The 16,431-nt window shown below is 32.7% G+C and overlaps 1 protein-coding gene across 1 annotated transcript; it reads right to left on the bottom strand.

Moving 5' to 3' along the window:
- Positions 1-8,462: 8,462 nt before the first annotated feature.
- On the bottom strand, positions 8,463-11,908 carry LOC143620497 (glucose-6-phosphate/phosphate translocator 2, chloroplastic-like). Its single transcript, XM_077092185.1, has 5 exons — positions 11,398-11,908; positions 10,557-10,782; positions 9,451-9,673; positions 9,005-9,257; positions 8,463-8,552 (listed from the first exon to the last, which is right to left on the bottom strand). Exons 1-5 carry the CDS (start codon positions 11,881-11,883, stop codon positions 8,463-8,465), a joined length of 1,278 nt encoding a protein of 425 aa, XP_076948300.1. The 5' UTR covers positions 11,884-11,908.
- Between the last annotated feature and the right edge of the window lie 4,523 nt (positions 11,909-16,431).

Genomic DNA, 16,431 nt, shown 5'->3' with positions numbered 1-16,431 from the left:
TGCTAGTGGGATCGTGCTCAAGGGTCTGACTCACCAGAAAAAGAAGAAATTCTTTTCTGATGTGAAGCATTATTTTTGGGAGGATCCTTACTTGTTTCGTGTTGGTGCCGATCAGCTCGTGCGTAGGTGTGTGTATGGTGACGAGGCTCGAAAGATCCTGAAACACAGCCACGAAGGCCTGACCGGAGGACACCATGGAGCCACATCCACAGTGAAGAAGGTCTTTGACGCCGGTTTTTTCTGGCCAACCATCTTCCGTGATGCTCATGACATGGTGCAGTATTGTGATGCTTGCTAGACGGCGAGCAACATCTCATCACGAGATGAGATGCCCCAGCGACCGATTCAGGTCTGCGAGGTTTTCGATGTGTGGGGCATCGACTTCATGGGACCTTTCCCGACTTCTTTCAGCTACCGTTACATCCTAGTGGCCGTTGATTATGTTTCAAAATGGGCCGAGGCGCAAGCCTTGCCCACAAATGATGCTAGGTCGGTGGTGAAATTCTTGAAGAAGTTGTTCTCCCGCTTTGGTGCCCCCAAAGCACTGATTAGTGACCAAGGGACACATTTTTGTAATGCCCAGTTGGAAAAGGCATTGTCCCGGTATGGTGTTCATTATCGCTTCTCTACACCATATCACCCGCAGACGAGTGGGCAAGTTGAGGTCACAAATCGGAGCATCAAGAGGATCTTGGAGAAAACGGTTAGTCAGAACCGTAAGGATTGGTCCGAGAAATTGGATAACGCGGCTTTCCGTACCGCCTACAAAACACCGATTGGTACGACACCGTTTAAATTGGTGTACGGGAAAGCATGTCATCTCCCTGTTGAACTCAAGCATAAGGCATATTGGGCATTGAAAAGTGCAAATCTTGATCTTGCATGCGCGGTAAAAACAGGATGGATCAGTTGCATGAGCTTGAGGAGTTGAGAGGCCAAGCTTATGAGAATTCACGGATTTACAAGGAGAGGATCAAAAAGCTTCATGACGCCTGGTTGAAGGACCATAAACAATTCCAAGCGGGCGATCGTGTTTTGCTTTATAATTCTCGCCTTCGTTTATTCCCCGGGAAGTTGAAATCCCGATGGTCCGGCCCCTTTAGTGTGAGACAGGTATTTGACTACGGTACCGTTGAGATTGGCCATGAGGATGAATGCATCTTCAAGGTAAACGGTCACCGTTTGAAACACTATTTGGGTGAGCCGGTCGAGACAGTTTTGGAGGTTGTTGATCTCTACGCCATGACTTAAGTGTGGGGAGTGTGAGTCTAGCTATCGACTCCGTCAAAATTTAGCATGTTTAGGATTTTGCGTGTTTGTTTTATTCTTGTTTGTTTTCGAAGAGTTAAGCTATCTTTGTAGATTTTGTGATTTTATTTATGTTTGATTTGTGTAGACTTTTGTTCATGACTTTGGTTTATGATGAATGCTTTCTTTGGATGTGTTTTGGATTATCTTTTGCATTTTGTTGTTTGGTGTGGCTTGTTTTGTCTTGCTCTATTGCAGGTGCATGTTGTGGATGTTTATTTGCACGGATGGCGTTGCCGGGTCTTCCTTGTTGACCCTCCCGGGTCTCTTGTCTGGCAGTTTTGCATTTTTCGGGGGAGCTTTCTGTTCTCTCTTTTGCACTTACTTTTTTTAGTTTTTTGTTGTACAACGAGGGCATTGCACAATTTAAGTGTGGGGAGGGAATTTTACGAATTTTGTTTGTCCAAACTTAAATTTTTTACAAAACTCCTAATTTTTGTAGCAAATAATAACCACTAAGCAATTTTAATTCAACTTTAATTATTTTGTCAAAGCACAAATCTTTAAGACATTCAAGCCAAAAATCTTTAAAAGACATACCTTTAAGCATGACGAACAATTCACATTCTTACCTTGCAAAAGTTACCCATTCCGCCCGTTTCCGTGAGTTGGCCTCATCATATTTTTTCTCATGTTTTTGCGGGCAATTGAGTGAGTCGGGTGATTTTCGTAAGGTAGAACTTGTTTTTGGGATTGCATTTTAAAACCTTAGGATAAACCATTGAGGAATTTAGGATAAACCCTTTGTCTAGCCATTTTTCCACTTATATTTTCCTTACACACATTATCCGCTTAGTAGCCCATGTTTGGCCTTTTCCCGTGTTTTTATTATTTCGCCCTATTTTTATCGTCACTTAGCCATATAGCCTTTTATATTTTTACCCATTTTTGGTTAGAAATCCGGTCCGCTAAGTTAGTCATTTTTTGTATTTCATTTTTGTTGTATTTTTATTCACTTGGGAACTTTAGAAGCACAATGCTTTCTCCCAAGGTGAAAAGTTTGTATGTAAATATTTATTACTTATATGGCAAAAAAAAAAAACAACTTTGGAAGAAAAGAAGAGAAGTTATGAAGTTAGTTCATCATATATTAGGTGAAACTTGATTTCAAAGAGCAATTTTTGGTTCGTTAGCTCTCGGCCTGTTTAAACCATTTGGTTTAGTTAGTTAGATTTCGTTTTGTAGCTAACTTAGTTCCGGATTTTCTAGCCGTTTAGCCACTTTTCCGAAAAATTCCTCACCCTAACCCTAAGCCAAGTTACAGCCCTCGAGTACTCGTGTTTTATGCCATGTATGTGTCGGTTTGATTTGACCCTTAAACAAGCCTATGCCTTGCTTAGTCATCGTCTTGGCATCGAGTGTTCTCAACATGCACTATTACACGCATAATCACTAAATATAGCCGAGTGTATGAGTGAACATTGTGAGGTTTGCAAGGTGGGAATGTGATGACAAATTGTAATGTTCTCTAGATTATGTCTTAATTCTTATTAGGCTTGTTTGGACATATATACAACACTTGCTTGATCCATTAAAGAATCAAATGATTATTGCTTGTGGGTTATTATTGCTATTGTAGAGTTTGTTTTATTTGCTTGAGGACAAGCAAAGTTCAAGTGTGGAGATGTTTGATGTAACACAAAGTGTACATCTTATTACACCAAATTTTCCTCATATTTTAGCCGAACTCCATGCAAATTCATTATTTTTGGTACTTATTTGAGTTATTTGTGAATTTGTAGGTCCGGGCGCCCGCCCGACAAAGAAAACAAGAAAAGAGGGCGTTTAGTGGACAAAATCAGCAATCTGCCGACCCCGCACGACCGTGCAAGATCTTGCACGACCGTGCTTCCCGGAGATGCAAGCCAGTGCCGCAAAAATTCAAAAGTGCACGACCATGCATAGTCGTGCGGAGGACCGTGCATGACCTGCACGGCCGTGCGGGCCCGTGCCGGTGACCGTGCCAGAACAGAGAAGTCTGACCTTTTGGTCAGACTAAAGTAGGGTGTTGACTTTCCACTTATATGCACGACCGTGCATGCCCGTGCATGGGCCCATGCCAGACGTCCAGAAAGCTTAAATACACCTCCACTACTCCCATTTCAAGTGTGGAGCCTTAGGGGAATTCTCAAAATTGCTGGAAAATTATTGTGTGTTTGCTAGAGAGAATTCAAGGCTTCCATCTTGTATGATCATCCTTGCAAGTAGCATTCATCATTCATCTTAGTTTGCAATTTCTTGTTCCTAACAATACTTTGTAAGACTACTTTGATTTTGTTTGTTGTATCAAGCCTTATGGGCTAATACTTTTACTACTTAGATTATGTTGAAACTTCTACTTATGTGATATTTTATATATGCATGATTTTGACAAGTTGGTGTTCTTCAAGTTTATGACATGTTCTTGAATAGAGTTTAATGGTTGAATGCTTGTTTTAATTCCTAGTCTTGTTAGTTTGATAGATGTTTAACCATAATATGTTGGAAAACTATGTGTTGAGCATTTGTTTATGAACTTAGTTTGTGTATGCATACTTTGTTTATATCATTAAGTTAGGAATGACTAGTGGAAATTAACTTGGTTATGAATTTTAACAAGCATGAAACCTATCACTTGATATTGGAAAATTGTATGGTGATAATATGATTCTTTGAGTTGGTTAATATTTGCTAGGGATTAAGGCCATAATTCTTGGTTCATATTTTTCTAATTAAAAGTTTCATGTGTTTAACTAGTGTTCTTGAACTTGTCTATTTTACATGATTTTAGGTGGTTAGTTTGTTGTTTTCATTCTAGCTTTCCTTTCATTATGAGATTAGGTAGTTTTGACAAACTTACTAATCTATGGTTATTAACTTGTTGAAAACCCATCATGTTGTTTTGTTGCTAGTATTAGGTTGCCTTGATTGGAATTTGATGTTGGTGCTTAATACATGATGTTTGTCATTATCATTGCTATTTTTTCACTAAGTTTGAGTGGATGCATAGTCTAAGTAGCCTTGTTTGGATTGATTGTTAGTTGTATTTTACTTGCTTTGTTATTGTTAAATGCTAGTTTAGTTACTTGAAAAATTACTTGGATTGTTTGTTTGGTTAAATTAATTACAAAGATTTAGTATCAAAAGTTAGCCGTGTCCATGGATTGACACTTGGTTATTACCGATACTTTGCTACAAACGATAGGTACACTTGCCTTTCGTGTGTGGTTTGGTTGTTGGTGAAAACCATTTTTAAAACCCGATTTGTGTGAAACTTTTATTTAATTTATATATATATATATATATATATATATATATATATATATATATATATATATATATATATATATATATATTCGCACACGTCAGTACCTAAATAAGTACCTACGTACGTACATACATAAGTTCCTACCTGCGTACATGCATACCTACATACATGCATGCATGCATACATACATACATACGTACGTACGTACGTACCAGTTTACATAAATAAATACATATACACATGTTGATATACGTTCTACACACATAAATTTGTACATACTTACGTACATATGAGGCATAAGCAATTTCTTATGCATACATGTTGTTACACGTACAAACACTATACACACCTGCATACACACATATTGATAAGCGTACCTACACGTGTGCGTATGTCGCTACCTCCACAAATAAATGTGTACCTACATACCTACATATTGTTACACGTATAAGACACTAACATACGTACCTACATACATACATACATACGTGCCTACGTATACCTATATTGATATATGTAACCACACACGTTAGTATATACCTTCTTACATTGATAAATGTGTAGCTACATACATACTTACGAGGCATTAATTTTGTTATACGTGCCTACGTACATACATACCTGTAAGGCCCGTAACCCGAGCCCTACATTTGACGTTGGATTTACTCATAAGCATTGTTCGTTACAGTGGAAGCCTACACAGTTTGCAGCGGAATTTAAACTTTACAAAAAAAATACTTCTATCTCTAGCTAAATCTTCAACATGGATAGTCTCGCATGCACCCCAAGCTTACCACGTCATCAACAATACCTGCATGCATACTAAAAGTCAGTTGCACGCTGAGTGAGTTCGAACGTTTCTTTCTTTTCACAAGATTTCGGTTTATTAATAAATCGCATTCTTCACACATTCATACACAACACGACACTTGACATTCGTTCTTTACTGGCTTCTATACTGGCCTATCAACTAAGTATTGTTTATTCTAGAATGATATCATTAAGTTACACAAGTTGCGTTTTGATTGACGGATTAAATAATCCTATAGATATTACATTTGTATTTAACAACTTTATTAATGTTGAACTGAAACTCATTATCAAATAGGTTAAGATTTTAGTTGTATACTTAATCAGGCTGCTATGGTTTATTTTGTTTTTTCAGGTTATGAAGCAAAATGACTTTCTTTTGGCGTAATGTTGTAGAAGTTGATGGTGGACTAATATAATTAGAAAATAGTTATGTCTTCGTTTAGTTTTGTGTTTTTGTAAGTATTAACTTTTATGAAGACATTATGAATTTTTAATAATTTGTTAAAAAACTAATGTTAAATATTTTTGTGTTTGTTTAATCTGTTCTCTATATTTATATGGTTTGTTTATATGTTTTCCATCCGTGTGTAACACGGGTTAATATCCTAGTTTATATAATAACAAAAGTGGGAGAACTATGCATTAGTCTTTTGTACATTGTGCATCCAAGTTTGTACCATGTAACATTCTTTTTTATAAAACTTTCATTTTTTTACTTTTGGTCCCTACACTTTTTCATAGTTTACAAATATGTCACAAAATATATTTTAGTTTTAGTCGTCAATATTTTTCCACTTTCAACTTTGCTGTCCTATACTTTTCATCTTTTACAATGTTTTTGTTTAATGTTTACATTTGAATTTAAGAGTTAACGCGTTGCAATGCATGTGTGTGGTTGAACGTTTTCATGTCATTTTCCAGTTTAACAGCCTCACCGCAACATGTAGATGTTAAGTTGACTTAGTTGTTTTTTTTTTCTATATTTTATGTTTTAGTCTAATTTTGTGTGCGAACACGATACAATGAGCGTGTGTGGTCCAACGTTTTTATGTCTACTTTTTGTTCAATGTTATTAATGGTTAACGTTAGTTATTGGCTGCAGGAGAGGAGATGGCGAACAAAGATGGCGGTAGTGGTAACTTCATGCTTTTGAGTGGAGTAGATATGTAAATACACGGTTTTACACCTCCGCTGTAACGCGGGGATGTAAATAATTATGAATAAAACCCTGATGGGACAACCCAACCAAAAAAAAAATAAAAAAAATAATAAAAGGGGGGGGGGATGAGTTAGCTTGCAAGAAAGAATCTTTAAGTTGAATCTGGATTTGTGGTTTGATGATATCAATATCTTAATAGGGTATCTATTGTTGGAAAATTCAACACTAATCTAACTTGTATAAAAAGTTACAAATAAAGTTTGAAATAGCAGATATTGTAAAATGTGCTTCACCTTTTAAATTTTTATATGAATTAAAATTACAAGTGTGAAATACAATTATAAGTTAGGTTTGAGTGTATAAAAGAAAATGTTACATAATTAATGGGGTAATTCAAACTTGCCAAGTGACATAACAAGATATACTCAAAATATGTTTTATTTATTAGAAACTAGTATTTTAAGTATAAACCCAATTTTATAATCATACATTTATGAAAGCATGTTTCTAAGTGCGCCTGCATTGCTAAGAAGCGGACGGAGACGTGGCAGTGGCACTAGCACAAAAAGGGGCGGACGCCCCATTGAAGGGGGTTTGAAGGACGGGTGATATCTGATCTGGCAGCTGGCGTGACACGTTTATAGGCGTTTGAAAGGGGATGCATTTGAGATGCTCCAACTATCCAGAAACTAACCTCCAACGGTGTGATTAATTTAAGTGATTAATCAAGCATTGAAACCAAAAACAAAATTAACTTAAATTAAATCCATTTCAAAGTCAAATAGTGCTGCAATGCAAGTTTCTAACTTTTAATTAAAACTGAATGTAGTTAGCATACATGTCTGGTAAAATGGGCCTGCATTAAGAGACTTATATAATCTTTTGGTGCAGGGATCATAGTGTGAAGGCAGTAAGCACACTAATCAAATAATCAAAAGCTGTCATTATGAAAAATAACTAATACCGGATTTGCCCAAGTTTATTGAAAAGAAATCCAAAACTCAATTCTCTTACCACCCACAATCTTGGGGGCAAAAAGGTCTAGTCCTTTCTACAAAATCTAAATAATCAATGCTCATCCATTCTTATTATCTACAAGCTGTTATCTCACCTTGTTCTGCAATCATGAATGTAGATTTTATCCTACAAACTTTTAAATCTTCAATCTTTGATCTTCACTGCTTCGACTTTTCAAATCAAACAAAAAAGATATCAAAAGATAATACACAAAAAGGCCGTAAAATGATTAAAAAGAAAAAAAAATTCACAAAGACAGGGATAACACAAGTAAATGGATGCTTTTGGCCATTTGACCGTTGCCCAACCCACCCATACAAAATTTGACTTTTCTGGTCAACAGTGGCGAAGCTTGGGCTTAATCAAAGGGGTGACCGAAGTCATGGAACAATATTTTAGGCATGTCCGGACTCAATACCTATTAAAATTTTCAGACAAAATCATGGTAATTTACACTACAAAGCAAAAAAACAGGGGTGATCGGGGACCCGGGCTGGTCAAACATGCAACTTCTATTGAAAAACGGTCAATCGACGAATTGATATACTTTTTTTTACTAAGAGATGCATATATGTGCTTACACATATCCCAGGCTCTAACCTTATCGCGTTGTAGTGGTGCAGAATTATTAGCAAGATTTCTTTTGTTTTTGTCCAAATTTCTTCTAAAAGAGATATATAGTCACTTCTTGAAAATAAAGTGTGAATTAAATGCCAAAAGCATCTAAAAAATCATAAATTTCCCTCCATGGCGTCGGGTATTTCAAGGCGCTTTGATGAAAATTTATGAATCTTTTGATCCTTTCATCTTTTTCAAGAACCAGGAACAACAAAAGGATTTCAGATGCCTGAAGGTTTTGTTTTCAGGTATGAAATGGCATCTAGTATAAAACATTGCTTTACTTATTATGTTGTAAATTCAAGTTCTTGACAATATTTTACCATAAGGGTATGCTTGTAATCGGTTTGAAACAATCTGAGACTGCTTACTGAAAACAGCATATTTCACCTTAAAATTAGCAGATAAGCATAAAACACTTATTTTTACATTTTGCAGTAATTAGCGTCATATACGATCACCAAAAATATATATTATTTAAATAAAAATATAACCTTTTGTTTTATGCATTAAAAAAATACTCTTCAGGCGACTTTCAATGTGACACCAACACTCTACTTTTAATTTATGTGTTTAACTAAACATAACCCAAAACAACCCGTTCACAAAGTATGCCAATAACAGCCTAAATTTTAATAAACGATTTACAAGGTTTTATGTATTTTTAAGATACAATTGGGGTGATTTTCAGCCGGTTCAACACATTTTTAGGTAATTTTTAAAAATTTACCAGTTTGATCAGTTAGAGATAAAAGACACCCTGATCCAACGAGCCAAAATACTATCAAACTAGCGATTTTAATTTCATTTTTAAGATTGTTGAAAATGCGAAAGATAGAAACCATATGTAAAATGTAATTAGAATAAAAGCAAGAAGGTACCTGAGAATACAAGAAAGTTCCGAAAATGGCGATTGCAGCTCCAAGCGCATTGATCGGTTGAACCGGAGTATGGAAGATGATGATAGATGAAACAATAACCGATATACGTTTCATTGTATTTCCAATACTAAATGTCAATGGAGAGATTTCATCAAGTGACATATATGAAACTTGATTGTACAAATGATAGAATACACTTTGTGCCACCACCCACCTATTACACACAAATATTAACCACATAAAAACGTCTTTTAGCCATTTATTAAGAAATAAAACAAACATGAAAGAATGAACAAACATATAGAGCATCCAAATATTGTTGATCTAAAGGCAACAAAAGCTAATCTCATTTAAGCAAACTAAAGTGTAACGTAACAAAAAAATAGAAGATTGATATCATATGGTACCATATAAAGTGGGGCCCGATTTCAGAGACGGCGTTTTGCCACCCAGCAGCCCACAATTTTGGGCCTTCAACAGCTATTGCAAATGGTGTAAGAATCAAAAGTGATAACATTGATAAACAAGCATAATAGTTCATCCCACTAACAGATTTCCCCTTCATGCCTCTTTTAGAAAATATGTTTCTAAACACAAACGCCAAATTGGATATCATAGCCCCCATAAAACCTAAAAAAGCATCAACAGATTAGAGCTCGTTTTAAAAAGATTTATTTTCATGTAAAATAGTTTCTTTTTTCATTTGTCCTGTCTTATTCACTATTTTGTTGTATGCCTGAGTTATTAAAAGATGACCTTGTGTCCCGTTTGGATCATTTGTTATGCAAGAACATAGGCTGTCCAAATTGATAGTGCTTTATATGAAAAGGTCAAGTTTATGGAGACAAGTAAACAAACCAACTGTTTAGTGAACAGTTTGACGGGAAGTTCGTTTATGTTCGTTTACTTAAATGAGCAAACATGAACACATGTCTCGTTCGTTCACTTATGTATTCGTTTACATTTACATTCATTTATGTTTGTTAGTTTACGTGCGCTTGTTTACTTTCGTTGATATATTCATTCAAGTTTTTAGGCCCATTACATTTATTATAGCTTTAATAACTTTTTAGGACCAACACATTGTTCGTTTATGTTCGTCAACCGTTCGTTTAATGTTAATGAACAAACATAAACGAACACATTCATTTTCTTAACGAACGAAAACGAACAAGAAAATTTCGTTCTTTTAGTTGTTCACGTTTGATCATTTGTTCGGTTAAAGTTAAACAAACAAACACGAACACATTTCGTTCGTGTTCGTTTACTTCGTGTGCAGGGCAAAGTTTATGCATAAAAATGCCAGATTTCTACATAATGTTAAATATTATATAAAACTGTTAAACTTATCAATTGAAAAAAAGACCCAAAAGGTACACAAAGCCATCTCTTGAGTCTTAATGACTCAGACGTGCAAAAAGAAGTACAACGACTATAACATGACAAAAAAAAAGGTATGTACATATTTTAAGCAAAAAAGTATGTACTTTAATAGTTTAAGTTCTGTAATTACCGGTCATGTTGAAATTGAGTTCAGTAAGGGCGGCAAGACCGCAACCACCAATGATTGGTAGAAGAGACAGGTAAACCGACATCGGGAACGATTCTCCTAATATGAATCTTGAAACCAACACACTAAAAGCAGGCTCCCCACTTTTGATTATGTGTGTGAAAGAAACAGCAACTTTGGACATGCTTACAGTTGCGGCTACATGACCAATTGTATGTGCCAGTGCAACCTGTTATATATCAATTAATTATAAAACACAAAAACAATTAAAAGAAACCACATTTAGGAACTTAAGAAAAACTTAAAGTAAATATCATACATCTCAGATTAGCATACATAAACTAAAACCAAATCAAATTATGGACAATTAAACATAACCCAGATCATAAACCCTAAAAAGGCCATAGCATGAACCTGTAAAATATCAAAATAATCATAAATTACCTAACTTTTAGTATTTTACAAGTCAATAGGACATACCCAAATCAAATTATGAACAATTAAACATAGCCCACATCATAAACCCTAAAAAAACCAAACTTGCTTTACAGGGAACAAATGTATGAGCCCATTCAACATGCCCAACATCAAAATAATTATAAATAACCAAAATTTTAGTAATTTACAAGTTAATGGAGCATACCCAAATCATAAAAAGACAAATAAAGTAACCACATTTAAAAAACTAACAATTAAAGAATAAAAAGATTAACCTAATAACCAAGAAACAAAAACCCATGTCACAAACCCTAAATGTAACACAATAAACAGCACCCAAATCAACTTCTTCACAAATAATCAAAACCCCATGTCATAAACCCTAAAAAGATCAAAACTTGCTTACAGGGAACAAAGCTTTCCAGAAATCAAGATCAGTAGTGGGTGGTTCAGCAACTTTAGTAGCCCAAGAGATCAACATGATGGCTGATCCAGCAGCAAGGGACAGAGTTGAAGTCAACCAAGGGTATGGGAAAGCATTCAACACCTTCTTATTGTAAATATTAAAAATCACATTCAAGAACCACCATGTGGCAAAATAAAACCCAATTTTCACCCTTTTTGCAGCTTCAGGTTTCTCAACAACAAATTCACCATCAGCTTCATATGCCTTACAAACAATAACTGATTTCTCACTCTGATCATCATGTTTTTTTAAAGATGGTAATGACCCAAATGCTTGAATTGAAGAAACATGCAAGGGTTTGTTGAATATGGGTGTGGAAAGAGGTGGTAAAGAGAATGGTTTCGCCGGAGAAATTGTCCGGTGATCGGTGATTTTGGAAGTGTATTTGGGAATTGTGAAATTGGATTGCTTTATAGAGAAGATCATGGTGAATGTGGGATCAAAAGCTTGAGAATTGTATATGACAGTAAGATCAAGATTGAATTTTTGTTGTTGAAGAATTGAAAGATGTGATAAACCCTTGATCTTTGATTTTGGTTGTTGGTGTATATAGTGTAGAAATAGAGTTTTAATAGGAATCAAATAAGTCCTATTTTGATCAATAAAGGGGACTGAGATTAGCATGGCATATGATTTGAATATTCATATACTTTTTCTTTTAATGTTTTTCTTTATTTAAAACTAGGTCAGAGCCCGTGTTTCACACGGGTGAAAAATATAATAAAAATAAAAATTTATTATATGTAATACGTAAATTCAATTGTTTCATATAATATTTATGACTTTTTTAATTAAGTTTTTTATATATTATACACTATAATTTTAAGTTGAAAACCAAATCTTGATGTTTGATTTATTTCAAATAAAACATTCATACCGATATTGTTATATTAAGTATTGTGTGTATAAAAATGATATTTATAATAAAATGTTGTCACATATATATTTAAAAACTAAATTTACAAAGACTAGGGTTTTGTTATAAAAGAAAATAAATAAAAACATATTATATGTTAAAATAAAGAGAGAAACGATGAACAATCTTAAATGGTTGTGTTAAAGAAATATATGAAAAGACAATGTCATATTGTGAATTATGAAAATGTTAACAATAAAATATAATTTTGGTTTTATACTTGAAGAGAAATCACAGTTATATATGTTAAGTCAAGAAATCAAACATAATTACCATTTTAGTAGAGTTAGTAAGCATATTTGGTTTGAAACATGAGGTCTTGGGTTCAAAACCCGTATCACACAATAATATACTTTATAAAATTTTATAAAGCCTTACGGGTCATGGGTTATAATAGGAAAACAGGTCATGGGTTATAATATAACAGGAAATAGTGACATGACATCTATTTGGCATCCTATGTGGAGTGCCTAGTTAATGTTTTTCTTTATTTAAAACTAGGTTAAATACTCGTGTATACACGGGTTGGGTAAACTATATTAACAAAATAACAAAAAAATATGAAATACTTATACTAATTTGGTATTAGATGAACGAATATGAATATATATTACAACATTGAACAAAATAAAATTTTCATAAAATAAAAAAAGAGAAAGAAATGAAATGGTAAATTTTCATTAATCTCTAAAAATTTATTCATATATATACGACATTTGTAGTTGTCCTTTTCATCGAATATTAGAAGACTGACTCCATCTCTAGTTTTAATCTAGAAAGTGCGACATAAATCTCTAAAAACTGTCCTTGTATATAATGTTTAAAATTTGTTTAATCAACTTTTCTTACTGATAACACAGTACTAATATTAATTTGATATAGGGTTTATATCTTTAAAAAGAATAGTGTTTAAAAAAATTGATACAACTCATACAAATGCTTAAATAAATAATACATAAAGTTTAAAATAAATGCATTATATTATAAAGCATTATAGATTGAAAGAGTTTAAAACAAAGACAACCAAAACACCGGATACTAAGAGTTTAAAACAATACTAATCCACAAAAACTGAAAAAGTACTTTAAAACTTAAAAACATTATCTTAAATATACAAAACAGCTTAACTTTTTCAAATCAGCAAACACCCTAAACAACATGAAACCATTATAGGTTTTTGGATGGTAGCGACCGTCAGATAATTTGATTTCACTTTTTCAAAGCAACAAAACATCCTAAACAAACATGAAACCGTTATAGGTTTTGGATAGTAGTGACCGTCAGATATTTAGGTCATATTCACATGTATTTTTCCTGAGAGATACTTGTCTAGATTTGATGCATATAAGCATGTAACATCGCGTGACTGATAATGAAAATTACCGTTGTCGGATGGTTGTCCAAAACTTATAACATTTAAACATTTGTTTTTTATGTGAAATAAACCAATTTTAATAAAAAAAATATAGGATAATTATATACAAATTAGCTTATAAGCTTTTGAGTATGTTGTTGTTGTTATGGAATATAATAGAAGTTATAATTATAGCCAGAAAGTGAAAGATTTTAAAAATCATAAATGATTTCAAGAATTAGAGTGTTAAATATAGTTTATAGTTTAAATTAAAAATAAGATTAAATATACAATTTAAAGCATTCATTTTTTTTAATCTGAAATTATTAAGACTATTATCTTGTATAAGTCATTAAATTGTAAAAAACAATGGAATGTTATATTAAAATTTTAAAACAAATATTATAAAACGACATCATTAAGAAACGTTTCTTTTTGTTAAGATTAAATATTACGGGGAAAAAATGTTAGTAAACTCAAAAGCAAAGATGTTAAAACCATGAAAATTAATATTAATTTTGTATTTAATAATACTTTTATAACAAAGGTAGTTTAAGAAAACAGTAATAGTTTTTAATTTCAAATTAAGAACCTGTAAATAAAATAAAACATATTTGAAAAAAAATGAAAAATAAAAAAATAAAAGAAAAACAATTTTCAAGAGAAGACATTATTTATAATATTTTAATCTAAACTTGTCGAGTATTTATTACTTTGAAAACCAATTAAGGTGGTTAAATGATTTTTGCCAAGTGGCAAAAAATGGGTCAAATAGGTACCATTTGGCACAACAACATTTTTGTTTATCAGTATAAGGATAAGGATGTTTTTATTTTTAAATTATAACTTTTGAACAACAAGAAATGAGGTGGTATTTAAACGAAAGACGGCCAATGTGAATAATGTATGGGGTGAAGTTAAAGCGTTGAGCTACTTATGGGTGCATCATTGATCAGGACGTTCCAGCATTACTTAGGAGAGGTGAAGTGTATTTGATATAGGCAAGCTGTTAGAGAGAGGTGCTAAAGTGAATTGGTTATAATTATATTATGACTATGGTGTAACTTTGTTGAACTAGCAACCTGCTAGGTCGACACTTAAGGTCTGTTTGGTATAGGGTAATGAAATGAACAGAGGAATGGAATGAACAACAGAATGAAATGGAAAAAAGAATGAAATGAATCATTACCATTTCATTGTCTTGCTTGGTTACCACGTAGAAATGAAATGAATCATAACTCTGTTATTATTTTTTTATTAAATAGTAAACTATACATACATAATATTTTTATCGTTAATAATAACATGACACGATATAATAATAAAAATATAATAATAATTATTATAATTTAATAATACTTATATATTATAATAAAATAATAATGATGATGATGATAAAGTAATAATAATAATAATTGTTGATTATTTTTCATTTCATTTCTTGAAGGAATAAAAGAAAAACCACCTTTTACTAAGGAATCAAAAATGCTATATATAGATAGAATTGCATTACTTAGGAATGATTTTTTCCATTGATGAATGACAACCAAACTTGTTTTATTTCATTCATTTGAAATGATTCATTCCATTCCACCTATCATTACTTCATACCAAACACTATCTTATATTTTGTTTAATAAAATTTTTTTTAATTAGTCATTAAAAAAAAGATGTAATAACACATGCAAAGTTTCACAAACAAATAACCTTTTCCCCCTTAACTTTCATTTATGATGTTTCAAAACAGTTTGAAATATCCTGATTTAAATAAAAAGCAGTAAATTATTTGTTAGGGGTGGAACTGCTCATGACAATAATGATAATAGTTAAAATTGCGAATCGTTATTATGGCGGTATGAATTATTCATGGTCAATGAGTCATAAATTGGATAATTAAAACTCAATTCGGTTATTTTAAATACATTTCGATATGAATTTCACTTATTTTGTATTAGGTGCAACTTAGTTCTCGATAAAAATGTATTAGAGCTATCTATTAGAAAAATGTACCAAAATAAATTTATTAAGAAAATGAAAAAATATCTTCAACCGAAAAGAATGAACATTAATTCTTAGCAAGTGGATTCAAACTTTGTTAATAGATGATGCGTGACTCTTCAATGATGAGGGTGGGGAGAGGTGAACCTCTAAATAGTAAATAGCATATTCCGAAGGATGTACCTTCATCAACGAACCCTCACCTTACTGAAGCCTTCATCAACCTTTGTACCTTATGAACAGAATTAAGCTGGATCAAAAACGTGGCTTTGATATAACAAATAAATCTAATAAGAAAATACTTGTTTTTTAATTAGATTATTCTAACTCTCTTAACAAAAAGATTGTATTTGAGTTGACATTTCTAATCTATTTAATTAACAAGTCGTCTTCGTCATACTAAAATGAAATGGGTCGACAAGTAGTACGACCTTTTAAAATTAAATTAAATAAATATCATTGATAGAGTTGCTACATTCCTTGTTTATAAAGTTGCTACATTCCATTTATAACTCTACCAATTTTGTTTACAACTTAGTTATTATACGAGTTAAACATGGGTAGTAAACTTGTTGGCAAATCAACCTGTTTAATTAAACGAGTTAAACATGTCAACTTGAACACGTTCAAACACGACCCCACCTGTTTATTAGACGAGTTAGATGTAACAACCATACCTAATTATTACTGTTGTTATTAAACATGT

Source organism: Bidens hawaiensis, unplaced genomic scaffold, assembly GCF_021521415.1.
Source record: "Bidens hawaiensis isolate Kalapana, Puna unplaced genomic scaffold, B.hawaiensis_p1.1 tig00002572_1, whole genome shotgun sequence".
NCBI classification, from domain to species: domain Eukaryota; kingdom Viridiplantae; phylum Streptophyta; class Magnoliopsida; order Asterales; family Asteraceae; genus Bidens; species Bidens hawaiensis.
Note: the sequence above shows the minus strand (reverse complement) of the source record. Positions and strands in the feature narration are given on the sequence as shown.